Source organism: Cephus cinctus, unplaced genomic scaffold (assembly GCF_000341935.2).
Source record: "Cephus cinctus unplaced genomic scaffold, Ccin1 Ccin1_scaffold0087, whole genome shotgun sequence".
Lineage (NCBI taxonomy): Eukaryota > Metazoa > Arthropoda > Insecta > Hymenoptera > Cephidae > Cephus > Cephus cinctus.
This window is the reverse complement of record NW_014332826.1, coordinates 373,876-397,443: the sequence shown is the minus strand read 5'-3', so window position 1 is coordinate 397,443 and position 23,568 is coordinate 373,876. Positions and strand designations below refer to the sequence as shown.

Sequence of the window (23,568 nt, the reverse complement as noted above, 5' to 3'; positions counted from 1 at the left end):
CAAAACGAACGAAATGGTAATGCTCTTACGAGTGTAGCAACTTTTAATGCTTGAAGTTTATATATATTTAACGCAAATCTATAATTTCACGCACTCGTACATAAAAGAACTTTCGAAACATGAAAATTTGCGTCACTGACTTTGACACTTTTATTTCGGATATAAAACTTTTTTCTTCTTTTTTTTTTATATATATAAATCCGAATATGAAAAGATTCAAATTCTCCGTTTTATTCATTTCCACGTGCGTTATAAAATTCTCCGACAACGTGTTCGTAGTATTGTAATGAATGCCAAATATATGTCAGAGCTGTACGACAGAACGGCGGTAAATTCAAATAGAATACTGGAATTTCGATTGAGCCATTGCAAAATATTGCAATACAATGCACATTAACAATATAACGCAGATGCCTTATAAAAGAAATGCTAGACTGAATTTATATTGTTAACAAATGCAAGCAATCCTGAATGAACGTATTCAAAATCACAGAACGAAAGTGCATTACTTGTTCCGAGCGCGTCGAAATTACGTATCAATAAAAATGCATCCAGCGTTCGCATCCCGTATCCAATACACGGGAGTATCCTGTTTCGCGTGTGTGCCAAAGTCAGAAATTACCGTTGCAACTGAGTGAGCCCACAAGCAGCCAATCGATCATGTCCGGAGCCATGAGATCATTCGTTTCGAGGCTTTTTCTTGCGAACTCGCCATAGTCAGCTCCAAAAATCCTATTGACTCTTACTCTTTTTCTATCGCGACCATTCCTCAGTGCGTAACACGTAAAAGCTACGGAGATGTCAAATTTTTGAAAAAGCTTACGTGGCTCAAAAATTAAATCCCGATGGCAAAAAATTTTTCTTTTCGATAACTTTGACTTTTTGACTATTAAATTATATTTCAATTCCATTAAAAAAAAATTGTGCAGCTGATTCAATATTATTATATATTAATTGAATGAGATAAACGCAAAATTTCGGTAAAAAAAATTAACCATGGGCAAAATATTAATTAATTCAATAACTGAAAGAATATATCTATGTACATACATATTCCAGGTTTATGATAATTATAAAAATATAGTATTAATTTACTTACGTGATGTCATTACTCGCATGGCTGCTATGCCGCGAGTAAACATCCCCTGTACGAGCTTCGAACATGGCAACAGCCAATGGACCTTCTTGACTCTGTAATTCACGACTGGCTTTCACGTAAAGGTAAGCAGTGATGGTAAGCGGCGCAACGTATCTACGATTAAGAGATGTCACATGGATTAAAAAATTGTTATAAGGTAGGAAAAACTGTTCGGGGTGTGGCCTTAACGTGGATGTTACTACTGGCAGATAAGGGATGTTACGTTCGCCTATGAGAGTTTTAACGATTTTACTGTTTTGGTAAATTTTTTTTTCCCTGTGATAATAAACATCCTACCTGTAGCTTCAGTTATCTTAGTATAGCTACTGATATGTATATTTTTACTGTACAGTATGTAAAAGCTGAATTCCAAAAATACTATTTTTCAATAATATTTGCTGCAGTAATGAAGTTACAGGTTACGTTGAGAAATGGTGTGCTCATTCGATGAGTAATCTGTGAGGTATTTATGCGTTTTAATTTGACACTTCATCATTGCGTCAATTTGATAGAAAGATAATGATGAGAACAATTGAAAATATTATTTGAGAATATAATCGCATTGCTAATTAGTTTTGTTACCATTTTATGCGATAACTGTTAAAGCCCTGAAATTGCGTGTTTCAAACGCTTGGTCAGCGATACTTTATCATTTAGTTAGTATTGTAAAATGTATCCCACTAAACAGTATACGATGTCTTGATTAATCTGGACGTAACTATACGAAATTCGCGTGATTTCCTACAATTTAACAAAATTTATTGCGGATCGATGCGATCAGCCTCTCTGGAAATTGACTGCGAATTATTCTAGAATCGTGTAAATCGTTGGAATCACGTGATCAATGAAATCCATCAACTATTTATCGAAAGCCACGTCAACACGAATTTTTGGCTTACAGTTAAACTTATAAGAAAATATTATTCAACAATTTTGTCATTCTTTTTATGTTAACTTTACAAAAATTTTCTATGCTTTATTCGTCAAAACTTTATCGAATCGCGTCACTTATAGCTCGGAAACGGCAAAATCATGCGATGATAAGTTAAAGCCGATTTGACAAATAATACATAACCGTTACGAATTGCGGAAGCGGAATCAGCCTGAACGAGCATCCATTAGAATCGCGGTTCTGTTATTGTCGTCCTAGTCCTTTTAGTCAACGTCATAATAGGGTGTTCGAAAAGTTCCGTATCAGATATATACCACTAGGATATCGTGGTAAAATTTTGACTAAAACATTACTTCCAACTTTGACAAATTTTTATCGGTTTTGCAGAAAATTGCAATTAAAAATTGAAAATGTCCATCAACCAAAAGCGTTAGCTGATCGACAAAAATGAGTGAATTGTCGGATTGGCAGAGCATTTTCCCTGATGGATATCAACCAAATTTCTCGAATCCCTCGCTCGTTAAGTAAATCGGTCTAATGAAGCAGAAGGTTATTTGTTTTTCCGTCTTTCATTGTGTTTTCGTACGATTTCCTTTAGCGAGTGAGAGACTTTGTTGATATTCGTTGGGGAAAATGATCGGCCAGTCCGATGCCCCATTGATTTTAGTCGATCAACTAACGCTTGATTGGTGGAATTTTTCAATTTTTTATTTCAATTTTCGCCAAAATCGATAAAAATTTTGAATTTTTGCAAAAACCGTTCCGTCAGAATTATACCACAATTCCAATGTTATATATCTGATACCAAAAGTATCGGACACCCGATATAAATAATATATTAATATTTATTAATAAATGTTTCTTTCAACATTTTTGTTCAATTCGCATCTGTCAATATCTGTCATATCGCTGATAACCCTAGCTGTCAAAAACAGCAAATTTACGCACATCATTCATCTAATCAGCATTGCCAAAAAGCAGAAGCAACATTTCTTATATGAATTACATGATTTTCTAGCAATATAACATAAATTGCTACTTCCGATATAAAAAAAATATTTCACGACTAAAATCAATTTACGGATCAATCACGTATTCAAGATCAATTACGTTCCTCTGATATACACTCTTATCGATAAAATCTGTATCCTAGGCTGATAAATAAAAAAAAAGAATCAACCCTCGTTTTCAGACCATGTCCTTACACATAACAAAAAATTAACCCTGTCTAACAAAGAAAAAATATATATGTATAGAAACTGATAAATATCTTAAAAAAAAAAAATAATTTTCCTTATTTTCTCAAAATTTATTTCAATTCGAAAAAATTATTATGGAATAAAAGTTTCCAGGGTACGGTAAACAAACTATGTAAATTCGCAGAGTCGCACCGTGCCATATTTGCAAGGCAATTGCGATACACACGCACCCAGTATAAACAGCCCAACTTGGTAACCACGTTTATTAATTTAAAAACCAAAGCTATTGGCCGTGAATCTTCTATAACGTCATTCCGTCAGACACTTTGACTCAACGGCAAATCTTCTCTCGGCAAGCAACGTGTCTGCCCCAGTATTATCTTGACGGTAAAAAAAGGGTCGCAAAGGCAGAGCAGTTGAGCAAGTCAAACAACTTTCGTGGCTTCTTTCACGAAGAGAAATAACTCGAATGATTCCGTAATGTCGGCCCCAATGAGTGTTCTCGCTAGAGCCATTGCCGTGAACTCACGCAATTCTGACGTTTCTTTCGAAATTAATCACCTCACAGATATTACGTACTAATCCAAATTTCTTGAGAATTTAACTCTCCTCTTATCCGAAAATATTATTTTTATATATATGTATATATACGTATGTGCATATGATATTGTCTCAGTATCAGAAAGCTATCGTGAATCATATGCATGTATCGATCATCGATTGATCTATTAACGAACATTGTTTATTATTACCATAAGTAACATAAATTTAAATAAAATCAATAGCGATCGAATTTTTACTCACGTTCCAATAAAAAGACCCCTCATGTACTCCTGCATGTCATCCGCCAGATTCGCCACGCAAATCCCCATCCCTTCGAAGTGTTGCTTCATGAATCTCTGAAACAGAATAAGGGGTGGATATTATTTACAGCCATATAGGAAAATCTGATAAAAACTTGTATAACCTTTATCACCTACATGACTTATTAAAAATACATGCCGATAGGAAATCGCTGGTGAAGCATAAAATACATATTTTAAAAACCGATTTTGTTTTTTTTTCGTGCTATATTTATATTCACAAAAAAAAAATTGAACTAATCAACCAAGAAAAACAAAGTTCATTTTTCGCAATTTCATTGCTTCAATGAGAAATCAAGTGTTATCGATAATCACTAACTAAGAAGATCTACTGAAAGTTCATGAAATTCTCCTGTTGCTGCCGGGGCTTTATGCTAGCACAAACTTTATTGAGCTCCTGGTACATATACCCAAGTTTCCAGAGTTTCCCTATTTTGCCTAAGCAACCATCCAGCTCTCAACTATTTACAGTTCAATGTCCAGGAAAGTTCAATGGAGATGGCTTTTGCTACGATTTAGGAATAAAAGGAAAAGTGAAAACGCCTGAACCAACAATTTAATTCAAAATTGACTTAAGAAATAAGAATCTATTTTCAATTTTACATAAACCTCATGGAAATTGCCCTTGTGCTTTCCCCTACCGTGAACTCGTTGGATCCATGAAAAATTCTATTCCAAGTCGAAATTAAGTTAATCGAAAATACCTTCTTCTTTGCCATCATTTTTTTTAACATTTTAGATAAAGAAAAATTGTGTGATATCGCATCTAAACTCTATACTGTTTCATACAAGTATATGTAAGAATGAGTTTGTACGTTCCTACATACGTTAGTTCAAAACTCGAAAACCATATAACCAAATTTGAAAGACTCTCACTGATGGAAAACTTTGATCTTCAAAAATAACATAAATTATGTGCCGTTACGATATGTCGAAAAGGAGGCTGAGTCACGAATGAAAATTTAAAGCAGGTCAGCAAAACATGAAAAAAAAGTCGTGGACAGAAATCATTAAACGAATACGAAACAAAACGAAGAACGTATTAAATGGTTAGAAAATTTTCACGCACTTTTATCCACTAGATATACCAAGTTGATTCAAGTATCGGATAAAATACTTAAAATGACAAAGGACAACGTGAACGTCACACTTCATTAATTCTACTCTGAGTGCGTTAACCTTGAGAATATAAAATTTACCAAGCCCTGCACACGCAACGCCTACGTTTCCTATGTAACTAAAAAGGGTTTTATTTTTAAAAACGTTACTTTCCCTCCTCGTGACAAATATTTATAAAGCCTCCCTAGCTCCATAAACAAAAGTTTATAAGATGGCGATCGCAGTCGTATCCCAGATATTAAAAGACCTCACGAAACTTTTCAAGGTTTCTAACGAAAATTCACATACCGACGAATTGCGAGACAGATTTATCATAATTGTTCAACGAATAACGTCAAATCCGAACTTCCCATTACAACGTGTAGCCATGAAATATATTGAACACATAGAAATTATCACTGACACTAAATATGAGTAAATTCGCATTACTGCAATAAGAAAAATACATATTTACAAATTTCAAAAACAAATATGTATTAAACACGTGTTACCTGTGATATTATTCGTTATCGAAATTTTGTCTGTCACGTTTTGACGCAGATCTAATTTATTGTAAAAACAGGAGCTACTGGTAGCATATATGAGAAAATGGATATTTTTCCACGCAAATAAAAATGGAGGTAAGCTCAACTTTTAACACCTGCTAACAATACGTAACAACGTAAAGACGAAAGTTTTAATTCTGTTTACATGAAGCAGCGTGTAACGACGGCGATGAAATTACGTGAACCTCGTCAACTCGGTCTTCCAGTTGGCTAAAACTGAAGTAACTTATGTGCGAGGAATAAAAAAAAAAAAGAAACAAAGAAAGTTAAGTCCTTACACTCATTAGTTGTTATCTTTATTCTGTCAAACTATAGCCACAAAACGGTTAGGATCTTGGCAACTAAACTGTATGATATTATACATGATAATATACCTGTAAACCGAAACCCACGATATGCATGATAAGTTCTTTTATAAAAGGTTTAGGAGCTTACATGAAAAGCACTACGGTCCTATTCAATATAATGAAACGAATTAAAAAAATTATCAACATTCAGTTTACTCCTTAGTTGTTCCACGAAAAGCAAGCTAATCGAGTGGGAGTCACATTCACTGAATAGCGTAGGTGTACCTAAAGATTAGTCAGATCAAATAATTGCTTTATCAAAGTTAATGTCGCACTAACAATATGTCTACTCAAAATATTTCGAAATCTGAGAATTCACGAGATTGCAAAATTTTCTCTAAAGCTAACATACAAATGGCTCGAAAAAAAAAGAAATCAAATGTAGGATGATTTAAAGCAAACGCTACGCTGAACGCTATCTTGTAATCTCTCGGTAATTATTATTCTCAATAATGATACAAATGAAAATGACGTATCGACCCGGCTAACCTCGTCAGCATAAACTCGTATATGTCGTGGTGAAATAAAAGGACTCACGTTTAAAGTACACCTTCAGACCAGGCTAGAGTAAGAGGCTTAAGGTACAAATCCGATATGATATATATATTTCTCGTACGTGAAAAACATTTTTTTTTTTTTAAAAAGAGTCTGAGTATACAAAAGAAGTGGCATTGTGTCGAAAAATGTCAGCGGTCAAATATACTACCCTCGTCAATATCGGTGACCCAAGAAGATCCTGTTCACATAAAGAGCTTGTAGCATGAAACAGGTACGGGTCCAGATCTCCCTGGACCCGGACTAAAATTCTATTGAATCGAAGGGGCGTATCTATTATGCCCTGATAGACTATCTCGTTATCGATTCCAAAATGCGTCACTCAAGATTTCAACATTTTCAACGGAAAGGGATATAGTAATTGGTTGTTCAGGGCAGGAGATACCCAAAATTCAAGTGCTGAGGTTAATTTGTGTAATTTCAGGATAAGGGTAGTTCGACAATTTTTCAAGAGTTTATGATAAAGGAGAGGATAACTTAAGTAAGGTAAATAACGTAAGTAAGTTATAATATTACTTAGGTGAAAGAATCTGGTTGAATAGAGACTTTTGAGATATTTATCAAGCATAAAATACATTGGAATTTTTCTACCGTGAACATTGGCAAATGCGATTTTTCGGTAGAGTTGTTGAGGACTTTGACTCACGTTGTGCGAAAGATTTGAATGGAAAACGAGTGAGGTAGAAAATTGTCTCGCAAGTTGAGAAGGTTGAAAGGGTTAACAAAAGACATAATGATTGACAGAAATCAATTGACTTACCTCCAAGTCTAAATACGTTGTGTAGATTGGATATGGGAGTACAATGCAAATAGCGAAGAACCAGGCACCCAGTGCGCAAACGAATGCTGGTATTCGTGGCTTTCCTGGATCGCTGAGTAAACGAAATCTATCCCCAGCAATCATTAGGTAGGTCATCATGGACACGTGAAGTGGAATGTCCTGAAATAATGTATTTTTAATATTTATTTGTAGATTTTATTTCAATTTTTTTAAATATTTTATTCAACAATACATTCTTTTTGGTTTCTTTTATCTATGTACCAATTGGTATAGTCGTCGTATTTTCAGTGGGATTAACGACCAAAAGTTCGAAATTCAACAGTAAGTTTTATATTAAGTTTTATTGTACACAGGATGCTCAGTATACAGATATATGCTCACCAGTAAATAAAGGACAGATATAAAGTAATTGAAAGCATCTACTTTGGTATCCATTCTTGCACGACTATTTCTGTGTAATATACAGTAAAGTTATATTGACTAGTGATAAAATAACTTTAGATGTAGCAAGATAAAGTGGTAAGTATTTCATCTGAAAAAGTTATGCGATATTTTTATAGCCACCGAGATGCTGCTTTATCAGATTAAAAAAACGGATGTAATGGCGGGTAGAAAAAAAAAAAATTGTATCCCGTTTACGTTATACGTAATTACCACTTAGCATAGAATATAGATGAAGTATCTGCTAAGTCATTCTGGATTAAAAGCCATTGTAATAATTAAGATATTTTTTATTAAATTATTAACAGCCTATGTGTAAATTGAGCCATAATAAAAATTAAAGAAAAACGAATTATAATAACACAACATTTTTAGCGCATAAGTAGACCACAGAATAAATATGAATTTATTGTTTACTCTTTATAGAAAAACAGACTGACCATCCTTATTTCATTTTCCCCTATCTATCGACAATTAGTATCAATAATTGTACCAAATGACCAGTCGCATTTAAGTTGAAGTTTAGTTACCAATAAGACACAGCATAGACTTTAGAAAGTATACGTAGTTATATACTTGTGGCGTCGATCATAAAGTCCTGAATAGTCAGCTAGCTAAGCAGCAAAAGATTTACTGCGTAACAACTTGAAGTAGATTTGAATCGTTTATTTGCTCACGACAAAGTTGCAGATTACAGTTATTCACGAACTTGACTAACCAAGTAATTAGTGGAACGACTATGAATTATCATGACAGATGAATAATCTTATAAGTATACATATGTATATGTACATACATATACATATATACATACGGTCATATCAGAATAACTGAAATTGCTTTGTCTCAATTGAAGCTTGTATGGATAGTCGGTGGATACAATTTACTAATTGAATAACTTCGACCATTAACGACAATTAATTACGTGATGTCTATTATCACACGAGCCAGCCACAGTGTTGGCTATAATCACCGAACTCTACATATGTTGCCGTAAACTTTAATGTGTCTCTTATCAGCCGATTTTTATTTTTCGCTATATATATTGTTTTTATCACTGCTGCTTGCACAGAAAGCATATGCATTTTGCAGTTGTACCCAGAAAGTAGAATAAAAAAGGATCTAGATTAAGCATATAGGTCGATTAAAAAAAATCTAGGTCATCTCCGCTCCCACTATAAACTCTTACGTACGTGAGATTCCTGTCATTTTTAAAAGTCGCCCTAAGCCACCTGATCACGAAGTGCAACACGATCCTACTTTCGTCTCACCCGTTATACCGATAACTCTACTCCACTTGGAATTAATGTCGTTCTAAGCCTATAATATTGCTGTTATTTATAACAATGGTGAGCTTGTGTCTTGGTGTAGTAGTACGTATGACGATACGTGATTTGAAAGAATATACTTTTTCGTAAAGTACAAAATTTATTGAATTTCTAAAACACCCGGTACTTAGATTATTGAGCAATTCGTCGCACGAGTACTGAAAGTTCGGATCAACGAATATACAACTTTAATGTATTATATTTGTACCTTAGTTCGTTTCAAGACAAATCGCTTCACTTAGCAACTCGAAATCCTTTTCGTAACTAAACGAGGAAACTCGTATCAATGATAATATAAAATCCCGACTGTGAAAGGACCGCTTGTCCAGATATTTGAAAAGAGAGCAATTTGAAAGGATATAAAAATGTATTATTTCCGAAGAACAATACAGTAAAATATTCTTATTAAACCCAGCATGGATATAGCAAATAAGCATACGTTATTTACACGCGTAATATCAGACGCTAAGATTCATATACCAAGTGCAAATTGACACGATCATTTCGAATTACGACGTAGGTACTTGACACTTATGTAATTTGAAGTTCATTGATACAATTACGAGGGGTAATATTATCGGACGAGACACAACGGACAGATACGTTATAATTATTACAGATACGATATATAATTTTCTGAAATATATCTGATATACCATCTATGACACCAACGGGATAACGGGACACTAAAAAATCTCTAACCAAATCCAATTTCCTGTCCAGGACTCTGGCAAAATATGCATGGGATCAATACGTTAGTACCAGACTGGATCTTTAACCGATTTCAATGTAATAGTATACGGGAAGGCATCATGGACGGTAAGAAAAACAAGTATAAAAAAAAATCAAAGTTTCCTCTTTCTCGCTGTACGATTTCTTAGAGACTTTGTATGTAAAAAAGAACCAGTCAATATAATTGTTTAAAAAAGAAATACGCGCTGCCCGGGAAAAAAGAAAAGAGAATGTAAAAGCAATCGGGAAATTAAAAGTTTAATTAAGCATGATTCGTCGAAGTAAAAAGCATTAATTACACTAATCGTGGAAACTTAAAACTAATCGTTTGTTGGAGTTTTAATTAGAATCGAAATAGGTAGAACGCGATCAAAGAGTATTATTTTTTGTAAACATTATACACAGGGTGTCTCAACGAAAGTGCACAGTTTGATTATCTCTGTTACTAACGAAGATACGGGGAAAAGTTTCGGACAAAAGTTGTATGGTTTTAAGGGTATCGTTTTTTCATCCGAATTATTTTTTCAAATATTCTTCTGATTTAGAGATACAGCACGTTACAGGTTTTTTTAAAATGAAACATTATTTTCTGTTGTTATAAGGAAATGTAGCACGTTTTTTTCTTAATATTTTAAGACTTTGCAGACTAAAATCCATCCAGCCATTTCCAAGTTATTCAGAAGTGAATTTATTAAACAATCTTCGGTTGTATGTAATGGAAATAAACGAGGTATCCACTTTGAATGAGACACCCCGTATATGTACGGAGTAGTTAAATTGCAAATATAATATTTACCAACATGGCTATGTGTTTGTATGATATAATTCATTTCAACACGGCCTTCATAGAGCTTTATGAGTAATGCCTAACGAAAGTAACTTGATTAATGAAATTTAGGGAAAATCCAATAAAAGAATATACACGCACGCGTGGAGGTATTAACGGTGATGATTGAGATGAGAGATCGATATTTCCCTTATTAAAGAAAGTCATGTTACATTTCAACGAAGTTTCGATTGTAATATTGTTGTTCTTTATTCGGGTACTAATTGACTATCGGTGTTTTCAATCGACGAGTATGAAGACGCAGTTGGAAAAATAGACTATAATAACTGCTTCAAGAATAATAATAATAACTGCTTCAGGAAATTATTGGTTGGTGTTCGTGAATGATGATACAATTTAAAATAAGTTGAATCAATATTGCACTGGATCACGGACTTAAAAAAAATGCTGAAAGCAGATTCAATATTTCATTAGTTTTGGAAAATGCTTCATTTCATCACTCCCTTCAACTCATGTTTTTCCCATATTTTTTTAGAAAAGCTCAAACTTCTCACATGCAATCCGTGTAAACTTTATCAATTTGTTTGCAGATACTTCAAAGTCAACTAACCATTTGGTTCTTAACGTAGGCAACGAGGATCCTGTTTGCTCATCCGGAGGACGTGAGGGATAGTCCGTTGGTTCCGGACAAAGTCCCATCTGTTCGAGAATATCCCTTAGTTATGTTTACTTGGATTCTATTAAATTGAGTAATAAATGAGTTAAATTTTAGAAATATAACTCATTTACCTATATCAAAATTTATTTATAACTCAACCCAATGGTTGGATTTTGGAACATGTACTATATAATAGTCATCCTCCGGTGGAGACATTTCGGGGATCAATGGCTGAGAGGCTATGCCGGAGACAGCTGACGTGGCCCTTACGCTTAACCCACTTTGAATTTACTTTGCAGGAAGTGAAGAAAGTTGTGCCAGCAAATAGGATCATTCGGGTCCTCCCAGCAGTTCCCGCTGGGCATCGTTGGGTATCTCAGGACGTGATCCTCTGATTGCGGTAACCTAACAATAAGAAAGGACCTAGGCGCATGTCTTGTATTATTTCATGGGACTGCTTTTCACTCGTTATGATCAAACGTCTTGTATTTGCGATTAAAACAGATCACAGGCTAAAAAATTCCCCATCGAACTCCACTTCTCCCTGCGTCATAGCAATTTGTTCTTTCTGTAAGACGAAGCTATACTCTGGCGAACGTGAAGACTGGACGTCGATTGTCCGTATTTTAAAGCGCGGACGGTTCGGTCCGGACGCTTTGTACGCGTCTTCTGTACTTTGTAACAATGATTTTTCCTACTCGCTTCGTTATCATATAATCCTTATCTCTTGATTAGGGTATTTCCCCCGGGTCTCCTACCTGGACCGCGGACTAATCATACCTCCTTTGCAGAGAAGGAAAGGAGCTGAAATGAACTCAGGGAAATAAGCGAGATGGGAGTACATTTGATACTATCTTTTCCTACCATTTTCAACCCTTTCTCGTCATATTTCTTTTTTTCCCTTTTTTAGGTCATTTCCGAGCTGTCTCTTCGGTCCTTTTCTTTTCACCCCTTTGCCGTCCCTCAAATTCCTTCCCTCTCACCTAGCTTACACGTCTGTAATGAAACTTTCTTCCTCCATCCCATTTTCTGATTTCACACCCTTCTCCTACAACTCTGTTGCCGAAAAATGGACTTATTAAGAATATAAAAAGATTTCATCCACAAACTTCAAATATTTAAGTAGAAGCACTGCCATATTGGTTACTTTTTATCCCTTTTGTGGAAACGAGCGTGTTACTCTACTGGAGTGACATCAGCATTGTTACTAATCATTTTTTTTTTAAGTCTAACCAACTCTATTTCGAATTTCTTGATATATCGTTCTTACCCACTATTCTACATACACTCGATCAATAGGTAGAGTGATATAGGCCCAAGTGATAAATATAGATACTCAAGCCGCAGTATTTTACGAAATTTCACTACAATGCAAATAATACAGTATAGCCGTAATAAGGGCATTACGTAATGGAATTTCATGGTACAAATTACAGCAACTCAAACAATACATAAAGATTCAGACATCATACCCATTATTCGACAGCACATGAACAATAGACCGATTACGTTAATTAGGTCGGAAAACATGACAATCAGTATGTATATATCAAATATAATATGCCTACAATTGGAATTGGAATTACTATTAATTACACATGAAATACTATAACCGTGTCAGAATGTAGAAATTGTTTGAACAGTTAAAAGGAAAACATATTGTAAAAAGTGATACATAACATAACAGCTCCATTGAATGAAAGGCGCAGATAATATTTTAAAGACGAATTCAAGTTACATATATTTTACGAGATACAATATGTATACTTTTTGAGTATGCAGATGTTAAATCAGTTCAAGTTTTTTTGCTTTTGCATAGGTACGTTGCTATCTTTACATAGTCATGACTCATGAGAAATCGTTATACAAAGGTCGTGAGAGCTACTAGAAAAAGCACTCTAGAAATGGCTGTTTAATGAAAAGAAAAGCATAGTTCGGATAAGATATACACGGGCATAGGTCCTGACACAAATTATTGCCGTGTAAAAGAAAAATGGTTGGCGATTCTAGACCACATCCCTAACAAAGAGTTAAGAGCGATGACATATTTCAAGATCGAAAAAGAAGTGTCTATCAGGGGTTAGATTAGGTTAGGAATATTTGCAAATTTCTTTCTCATCTTGCAATAATAAATCTCAGGCACGATTGACCCACTTTAACTTATCAGCAGGTAATCCTTAATCTTTCAAATAGTATATATTTACGGTGCAGATAAACATACGAAATTCAATGACCCAATGTTCCAAAAAATATAAAAAACTTTTCGTAAAGTGCCCGAAATCGCTGTCTTAAAATTTGAATAATTGACTTCTCTCGCAAGTCGCGAAGTGCTATTTGACTTAAAATTTGAAATGGCAAATGTCCTCCGTAGATTTTCTTATATATATATATATATATATAATTTGAGTCTTTATACTCGAAGTGGAAGGAATTGTCGTATCTCCCAAGAAGCTCTCAAGGACACGTCGCTGTTTTTTTTTTCGAAACGACGTTTCAGAACTTTCTTGTTGCTCTCGGCGTCACGTAGTTATTTCGTCTGAATTATTTGTTATGGACTGACATAGACTAGCGAGAAATATTGACTTTACACTTTATAGTGTAACGGTGCTAATTTATAATAAAATTTTGGACCATTGTTCCCCATTGCCGCACTGCGTTTAATTTTTTTACTGCGCTTTGTCTTAACAAAGAATAGCCACAATTTTAAACAGTCATTACCTCGTACTTTCAGGTTGGAAAATTTGGGAACCGGTACGAATTATGAATTAACCCGGAAATGACAGAAAACTCTGTTTAACAGGTAATTGAACTTGATGGAACTGAGTGTTGTTCACGAACTTTGTCATTCGTTTGATTTTACTTTCTTATAAATTTTTCAATCAAATTACACTTTTCATGTAATCTATTTACAAAAACAGTTTATTTTTCATAAGATAAAGTAACAAACTTACTTTTACATTCTTATGACTTGAGCATAGGTCTTTGGCAGGAAGGGTACACGAGAGGAAAATGGATACGTGACCTAAAGTGTATTAGAGAGATTTATCTCCGTAGCTATCCTGTATGCATGAGGTTATACATATGTATTATATTTGTTAGAGGAAGTACATGCCATATAAGCACTGTGTCATTATAAAGAGGAAAATTACTTTGAATGAAACTTCACTTGGAATGACTATAGTCGATTACTTGTGCTATTTGACGTTCTTGAACTTTGAACGTTTTTACGAATCCTTTATCTATTTTCATACCCACCCTATATGCTTCACAGCGACAAACTGGGGTGATAAGAAGATTTTGTTGAAAATAATAAAATATGATTAAACATTGAATGCTTTTTTATAAGAAGGATTATTACTTTCACAAGTGTTATTACCCTTATAATTTTTAATTATTATTAACTTATTACTTACATATTTTTTTTCAACTTTCTATGAAATTCTGATCTACACACTTACAAGGTTATAAGATTTTTGTTTGAAATATTTCAAGTGTCGTATTTCTTGCGATTATTGTCAAGCACGAGCTTAGTTTCAAAATAAATCGGTGCTATCATTTTATATGGAACTGTCAGTTTTCCATGGGAATCCAAAAGAATTGCTTTTTCGAATATCGTCCAGATAATTCAGGCGAGACAAATACGTAAAGGGTGGAAGTGTCATGGGGGGGTGAGAGGGGGGTTGTATCTGAATTTATTCGATTTTGAAACGTGAAATGGCTTACTTTATGATAAGTAGATTTCTTCTGAAAAAAAAATAAAATCCCAAGTTTATATAACGGTATCGGATAGTAGGTAAAACCTTATCAGTGAACTACAATAATATTCATGGAGTTTCGAGAAGGACGGAATAAATTTAATTAATACAATGGAAAACGTATTCCCTCTGCACAAACAACTCTACCCCCTAACCCCCATAAAATAAAAACAACTACTATTCGCACACTATATGCATATTACGTAAAAAAAAACTTTTGTCAAAATTTCTTTTCTCTATACGTTCACATCTGATTATTTTTTAAAAAGTTGCATTACCATTCCCATATGTAACAGCATCTACAGTGGTATAGTCTAAACCAATTATGTATAGTTCGACACTGATTCAAATGCATCTAGGTGCATTGGACCGATTATTGACACCTCGTAAATTTATTAGTAAAAAAATACATGCCTGCAGCATGGGTAGAAAGTAGCAAAGAAATTTGCCGAATATCCAATTCTGCAGAAGAAGAACAGTCAGTGTCATAGGTAGAACAAAGATGCACTTAACCACATCGGAAATTGCCAGGTTGATCAGAAAGGCATAAGTTGGATCTCTGTAGAAACGATACTTCACGATATGATAGACCATGGCAAAGTTCATCAAAGTTCCTGCCAGAATTAGTATAGCATACATGAGTATGAAGAGCGGATATATGCCAATTACTGATGGTCTTAAATGAGGCTGAGAAAAATCCACCACCGTATCATTGCGAAATCCCATAAGATAATTCGCAACAGTCTGCAACCACTGAGTAGGGATGCCATCAATGTCTTCGCGCGTTACTTGCATCTTCATTATTGATTTTTGTTTGATTTCACAAAAACTTCACTTCATTTTTTTAAGCAGTACGTATTTCACTGTTTTTTTTTTTTAAAGTTATACTTAAAATTATCAAACTATTCTTGTCCTTGTTGAATTATACTAAATTTCGTTCTTGCGTAGAGCAGCGATTAAAAACTGTATTAACGTAGCATATAATTAATAATATTGTATTAGCACTGCAAAGTATTTTTACGATATTCATTTAATTCGAAGAAGAATCAAATATTGCGTACATGCATTTCTTGGAATAATTCACTCTTACAAGGACAAACTGTAACTGATGAAAACTGCTGTTTCTTACTTATTCACGCTTTACTAATGATACGTATTTTTCATAACGTGCTTTATCGCCCGGTCACAAATATTACCAAGATCCATTACTGTCGCGGAGAGTAAGTGTAAACAGAATCGAGTAAAATTGATCAAGCTATGAATAAATGCATTTATAAATTGCAATATATAATAATATGATTACGATGCATTGAAACTGACGTTTTAACGTTGCCCGTGATCGATAGGCAATTTTGTCGAAGCGAATTATAGCTGAACCGTGTAACTCAATCGGTCGACATTAATACGTGTAAAAAAAAAATTGTCAATTGTCACACGCCTAATTGCATCCTCCTGCGCCCAGCACGATGGTGCGAATTATTATGCAATTGTACTACAGTTACAAATAAATACCCGAATATCGATACTACCATAAATGCATGAAATATAAATATTTTTTATCGTCCAGAGCCTCTCGTAATTTAAATAGGGATTCCAAATTCTTCTAGAATTTATCGGTTAACATTTTTTGGGGAAAATTAGTAAATATCCTTCAAATGTGACTTGTGGCAAGGAACGTAAAAAATATTCATTACGACTTGACATTACACGAAAGCTCTTTGGGTATGTTGAAAACTTGCGATTTGCATTTGACTAGAATATTAGTTTTGATATATATTTTGTATTATTTCTTTGGGGTCCGTTGCGGACTATAATAAATCCACGCGCCACTCCTTCGGGGAAAAAATAAACTGAACAGAGCAAAGAGAAGGAAGCAGAAAGAAGACAAAGACTCTGCTTGCGTCGCGAAAGTCGCGGCTAGTACTGGTGCGTTGTCGATGGTGACGGTGGTCGTCAGCGTAGACGGCGTCGCGACGGTGTTTATCGCGCAAACTCAGGGTGTATAATGCCAAATAATGAATATAAACGTTAATATCTTATCACGTTCGTCTCTTGAGTTACACCCTATTGATTCGCGATATTTGTATATTTTTTTTTCATTGAAATAATTATTCTGCCAAATTGTTTGGTGACGTAACATTATGTATTGTATGTAATAGGGTAATTAAACAATTTTCAATTAATTTAATTTCACGTGATTTGATTTTAGAACTCTGACGAATTGTCTAGCCCTTGTGACAATAAAAGTTGATTCCAGGAAAAATGACTGATTTGTTTAAATATTGCTATATGTATGTTCAGCGAAATGTTAACTTACATTTCTTCAAGAATACTTTCATAGGAAAAAAGGGATTTCGAGGCTGAGGAAATGAATCGTTTGAATTATGTAGTCTGTAAATGAAAGACATTCTTCAAATTGAATAAAATTAAGGATTTTACATAGCAACGGTCTGCTGTACACTAAATTCGCCTATAGCTTGGGAAAAGGTGAAAACGCTCTCTCGAGTCCGTTTGGTGAACATAAATGTGGATTAGTGCTCCGTTGTTAGGTTACCAACAAAAATTGACTTTATCGAGAAAATAAAATATATTACCTGTAGTTGGTACAACGGCAGATCCCGGTTGTATCGTCGTTCACTGAAGATAAGTAGATCAGGCATTTCCTTCCTTCAGTCTTTCCCGTTATGGATCAGGTATTCTCATGTATTTCGCGATGGCCATGAAATGATATCAGAATGTTGAATTTTTTGCCTGCACAACTTCAAACTGTGGCCTGATTCTTGGACCACAATCATTAGTGACCACTACCCACTTAGGTGCTCTCCATTCCCCGGATCGTGCACAACCAGTCTACGCTCTGATAAATTTTGCAATTTTCAGTACTTCCAATATTCCTTAGACCTTTCGCGCTCGGTATTTTCCCATTTTCTATATACTTTAGTGCTTGAGAAGGGACAATCGAGTTTAAAAGATTAATACATAAATTTATTATTTGCATTCATTATTTTTATAATTCAGAATATGAACTTATTAATATATATTAATTTCACTTTGATCTGTTTTTGATCTTCTTCCTGCAGGAAGGCATGAGGTGCTGGCGTTTGTCTTATCGATCTTACACAGTGCGCTCGGACTTGAGATTACAAAGGAAAAAAAATATTTGGGCAATATCTGATGAGCGATATCGTTCGAAGGGTTGCTCTCGAAATCAGCGGTAAGTAGCGGAGAGCCTCTGTCCACCAAGCTACGCGTTCGCGTTCACGCTTAGCTCGGCTACGACGCGATATGCTTTGTCGACAGAGGCGATGATCACAAACTCGTGCTTCCAGACTCGCCGCTATGATTCAGCGCCATGCTTTTGGTATCGCCTAAAACCGGAGCGTTGTACATCTCCCCACTCATCTCTGTCGCCTAAAACCGTAGCGTTGTGCATCTCCCTACTGATCTCTGCCTAAAATCGTAGCATTGTGCATCTCCCTACTCATCTCTGGAGCATTTCAGAACATTTCCCTTCTCAGCTTTGTGTAGTTCTGGTATATCTTCTCATTGGAGGAGTCAGCCATAAGGAAAGGAAGGAAGGAAGCTTTGTGTAGTATACACGTGGTTTTAGCAAATTTTGTTTATTCATTATATTCACTGAAAAATGACGAAAGTAAGGAAAGTTAAACGTAGGAAGAAGTTTCGAGTAAATGTAAACCGTAAAAGATTACGGAATAAGTTACGAAAGTTACCTGCAATAGGATGGTAAGTCATTTTAACCTGTTACTTGATGACCATGCTGTATAAGTATTTAAATTGTAAGAATTCATTACTGAAATTCTTTTCATTATTCTTTGAAGTGAGGAAATAAAAGAAGCCTGGGAAGTAAAAAAATCAACACGGAGTAATTTAGGCGAAATGGGCTTGGCGTATAATCCAAATGAAATATTAAAGATACCTAATACAAAACGGGAACTCATAAACAGTGTTAAAGATAAATTTAAAGATACAGAGCATGATGAAGATGATGATGAAGAAATGAAGAAGGGTCCACCTGCAAAGATTCATGTTGCAGAGAAACTTGAGTCTGAAGCAAAAGCTCCCAGAGTATGCTTGTTTAAATTGCCTAAAAATGAAGTTCAATTCGCCACATATATGATGGACAAGTATGGTGATAACTATAAGGTAACTAAACTGATTTATAAATTTTACCAATATCCCTTACATATCTGTAAATTTTTTAAACATTTGTACAAATTGTTTGTATAGGCAATGGTGAGAGATCGGAAAAATTACTACCAATTGACTTGGCGCCAAATACGATCAAAAATAAATAGATTTAAAGGTATTCCTGAGCAGTATGCTGAGTATTTACTGAAAAGGGGTGAAATAGTCTTGGATGATCCTGAGCCTTTGGAAGAAACAAGACGCAAAATTGCATTGGAAAATATTCAGAAGCATTGTATTCCGAAAAAACCAAAACAGAAAACAAAAAAACCTCTCTGGGAAGTAGAATCTATTAATGGCGACGATATAGACCATAATATCGAAGAAGAACCTGAAGAAATTCCATGTGAAAACAATGAAACAACAAAAAATGTTATTGTAGATGTCACTCAAAATGATTCGCAAAAGAAATTGAAGTTATTCTCAGACAATGAATCTGATGATGAAAATGAAAGTGGATTAAATAATAAAAAATTAAAGTCAGGGAGTATCATCGATAAAAGTATAACACAGAAACGTGAAGCAAAGGATAGCTTTCATACTGACAAAGTAGAGAATAAAACAACCAAAAATAATAAGCGAATGGAAACTCTGAAAAAAATGTGTTTTAGTGAAAGTGACACTGAAGAGGAATTTGAAGGTGACGATGATGAAACGGGATTCGTGGGTTTAAGTGACATGAGTGAAGAGGGGTTGTCCGATGATGATATTTTGGATGATGGTGAATTCGTTACAGACAGTAACGAAGAGAGTGATTAACATTCAAAGAAAATATTTTGTAATTGAGTCCGTATACTGCGGGTATGTTGGAAATATTGTAAATATGTTGACTTACATTGATAAAATGATTATCATCATTACTATAACTTTTATTTTTTACACATGTAACCTTAGGACAATATTATTCTTAAGAAAATGATTATATAAACGTAACTTTTTAAAGAAATTTTAATGTATCGGAATAGTAACATTACACTGATATGGCACCATTTTCTAAATTTACACATTACCATAGAGGGAAACAATTAAATTGTACTGTCCGTTTGAGGCTTGCAAAGAATTTTACAGCCGTACTTTAATATACAGGTATTTGCTAAAATACACTCCACAGGTTTGCGTTGAGATAAAAAAATCTATTCTTGGCGATATATCCGTAATGCTTATAAAATAGTAGAAAATAGAGTAATACTGGTTATTAAAAAAAAAAGGGAAAAATTAAAAAAAAATGACAGCAACTCAACAGTATAACAGACGACATTCATGTTTCAACTGGATTACTCTGCCTTATTCGATAATGTTAATAAATCTAGTGTTTTAAAAAGGTGTAATAAATTTTTCATGCACAATTTTCACGAGTTTTCTGGAAATATTTCTTCTCTATCGTTATCCTCGATTTTATTGCCTTACAAAGAATACCAATAATTCACTTAATAATTCTTTCATCCTTTTCACAATATATTAGTGGAATATCCTCTGTCCTCTCTGGTGGGGTCAAACCCTATTAAATATTAGTGCTAGCTTAGGATGAAACAGCCATCGCGAATATTTTCTTCCTTACAACGTCCACTGAAGGATGATGCCAACTGTGCTCGTTCACATCCTGTGAAACTTCTGGTAATGGACGAGTCTGACAACCAATCACTTCAATCTTGTGCTTATTGGCAGGAATACTACGTAAGTCAAGTGCTTCTTTGACCTGATCAGGTCTCAAAGCATTTGGAGAGTCCTAGGAAAATTTATTGTTGAACATATAAATGTACCTTCCTTTCATCTGAGTATTAAAACCATTTTAACCATATATATTCAATAAAATAAAATAAAAACAAGTTTATTAACACTACGATCTATTGAAAAGATGTATGAAAGTATGTACAATAGATGAAAAATTGCTTGTAAATTTACCTGCTTATTTGCAATCACCAAAATCGGTACAGTATCCATTCTAGAATCTCCCAACAGCTGCTTTAGTGCAGAAACCGCAACTGATAGTTTGTTTGTATCAGATGCATCCACCATAAATACCAAAAGATCTGTGTCTTGAAGAAAGTGACTCCAATATTTTCTTGTATCCTCTGCACCCCCAACTACGAGTGGATAACGAACCATAGTGAAGATAATGATATAAAATCATGTTAAATCAAAGAAGAGCATAGAATAACGTACTTTCCCAAATATCAAAGACATAGGGTCCATTCTGTAATCTAAAGACACGGAAACCATGAGTCGAAGCTGTAGGAACAATGTACGAAGTCCCATTAGCAGCTGCAATTGCTTGATTCATTACGGAGGTCTTTCCTGCACCATCCAAACCCAATAGGAGTACCCTTCTCTCGTTGCTGTCATCAATCTGAATAATTCCCAAAATTGAAGGCTACTTAATCTTTTGGAGACTGACAACACAAGGCAATTAATTAAGGAGGAAACAGGTAAACCAAGATAGCTAAACAAAAAGTTACGTCTTAAATTCAAGCAAATTAAATATACCTAAAGAAGCAAGACCCTAACAGACATCAATAAAGCTCCAAGTGTAATATAGCGATGCAGATCACTATCAGTTCAACAGATGGATATAATGAGTTGAATAGTTCCCTATACCAAGCACATAGAAATTTACAAGTAAATAAAAATAATAATAGCCACAATGATAAATCATTAAAACAGCATCTAAAAATCTAACCAGTCGGAAACAATGCATGAAACAACAAAAGAATGATTAAACACACACGGTCAAAATTACAGGTAATACTCAAAATAACCAAAAAAGGTAAAGTATAAAGTTGCATAAAGTTTGTTAAAAATTCAAAAATTCTAACCTTGGAAACTTCTTCAAAACCTTCGTCAATCGACTTAAGTTCTCTTCTTCTCCAATATTGATAGGCAACATATGCACCGACGCAGGCACAGCCGACACAAAACATAGTCTTCTTGCCATAGCGTGGCATGTTCATAACCATTCTTTCTTTAGCCTCTTCTTCAGCCTCTCACAAATGTATTTGTAAACGGGAAAGTAATATTTTCCCTTATTTGTTTAACTCCGCGTGACAGACAACACGCGCAGTCGCCTAGCGTCTTCTTGACATGTGGGATCAGTGTTCAATGCGCAGGCTGCTGCGATTAACATTCGTCCATTACTAAAACTTTACAGGTGGCGGCGATGTGGCCAGTTTTGTATGTAGCAGCAGAGGTACCAGTAAGTGTAGTTCAAATTGCGACACTCACACACTCCATTCTCTACTTGAAGGAAACGATTTCTATATTCTATTCAAACAACCTTCGCTCCTTGCTTTCATTTTGATCCTTGTGTGCACGAATTCACAGTTGCGCATTTGTCGCACACTTCGATCACAAAGTTTTAAGCTGTTCATCACAGAGCACTATTTAGCGTATTAATTTTAATTACAACTTCGTACAGAGAAAATTACAAGACCCTTAAAATACTATGCAGTATTAATAACTGTATCTTCTCTCCATCATTACGATGATAAGGGTCAAAGGGGCGAAAGGTTAAATCCGATTTTCCATATAACCCTTTCATCCTCAAAAGGATTAGACTCAGACGGATACTGATTGGCGCATCGACGTACATTATGGACTACGCATAGACATAGGAAAAATGATTGGCTAAATGATAAAGATAGCTACTGGTGATGGCCAAGCCCTGTCTCTTTCTAACCAGCAGCCGGAATACAAAAGTATAAAGAAAGTAGCCAATAGGAGGATTCGAAAAGGAGAGCGATTGACCGCCACCTCATTTCCTCTTTGTTTATTTGGACGGTTACATTTTCAAAGGATTTGAAGCAGGGATCACATAGTCCATACTATACGTCAATGGATTGGTGATTCTTGTTAGTTTAACAGAAATTGCTTAAATCGTATCTCCTTCGTTAGACTACGTCATTTTACTCTAAAATATAGTTTGTCCTTTGCGACAAATAACTGATAAAAAATGAAGTTCAAAAGAACTGCAAGTGTCGACTCGATTCCTAAAGACTTGGGTCGCGTGTCGTCGGTCGCTAATCTGTCTAATCTGCCCCAAATGAAATAGTTGCGATTCTTTTCCACCCTTCCGACCTTTCTACGGTATTTAAGTAGGAGGACCCACTTGACTGGGGTATGGCTAGTGGATGATGACAAGGGGGATGATGTTCGAGGACATCGCTATAACGGGCTGCTAGCTATATATAATCCCTCTAACTGGCTGCTAACATATTTGCGACGCTTA

General features: G+C 34.8%; 3 protein-coding genes across 15 annotated transcripts in view; 1 reads left to right on the top strand and 2 right to left on the bottom strand.

Moving 5' to 3' along the window:
- LOC107272351 (prolactin-releasing peptide receptor) overlaps positions 1-18,080 on the bottom strand; it is a 38,395-nt gene extending 20,315 nt beyond the window's left edge. For 3 of the 13 annotated variants that reach the window (XR_003061295.1, XM_015749449.2, XM_025089933.1), the window contains exons 1-4: positions 15,555-17,045; positions 7,419-7,598; positions 4,034-4,128; positions 1,100-1,252 (exon numbers count right to left, since the gene is read on the bottom strand). Coding sequence is in view for 12 of the 13 variants with exons in the window: in XM_015749449.2 (XP_015604935.1) it covers positions 1,100-1,252; positions 4,034-4,128; positions 7,419-7,598; positions 15,555-15,941 (815 nt within the window). In the remaining variant the exon portion in view is untranslated. Of the gene's footprint in view, positions 1-1,099; positions 1,253-4,033; positions 4,129-7,418; positions 7,599-10,736; positions 10,759-15,554; positions 17,046-17,734 lie in introns of those variants that run through there. The other 10 variants (XM_025089923.1, XM_025089930.1, XM_025089903.1 and 7 more) reach the window with 10 other exon arrangements.
- A 434-nt stretch (positions 18,081-18,514) lies between these two features.
- Positions 18,515-20,206, top strand: LOC107273211. Its single transcript, XM_015751159.2, has 3 exons — positions 18,515-18,884; positions 18,980-19,304; positions 19,389-20,206. The coding sequence occupies exons 1-3, from the start codon at positions 18,784-18,786 to the stop codon at positions 20,103-20,105; spliced, it is 1,143 nt and encodes a 380-aa protein (XP_015606645.1). The 5' UTR covers positions 18,515-18,783; the 3' UTR covers positions 20,106-20,206.
- A 70-nt stretch (positions 20,207-20,276) lies between these two features.
- On the bottom strand, positions 20,277-22,592 carry LOC107273218 (ADP-ribosylation factor-like protein 3). The gene is made up of 4 exons (XM_015751172.2): positions 22,160-22,592; positions 21,510-21,693; positions 21,249-21,430; positions 20,277-21,072 (listed from the first exon to the last, which is right to left on the bottom strand). The coding sequence occupies exons 1-4, from the start codon at positions 22,298-22,300 to the stop codon at positions 20,866-20,868; spliced, it is 714 nt and encodes a 237-aa protein (XP_015606658.1). The 5' UTR covers positions 22,301-22,592; the 3' UTR covers positions 20,277-20,865.
- Between the last annotated feature and the right edge of the window lie 976 nt (positions 22,593-23,568).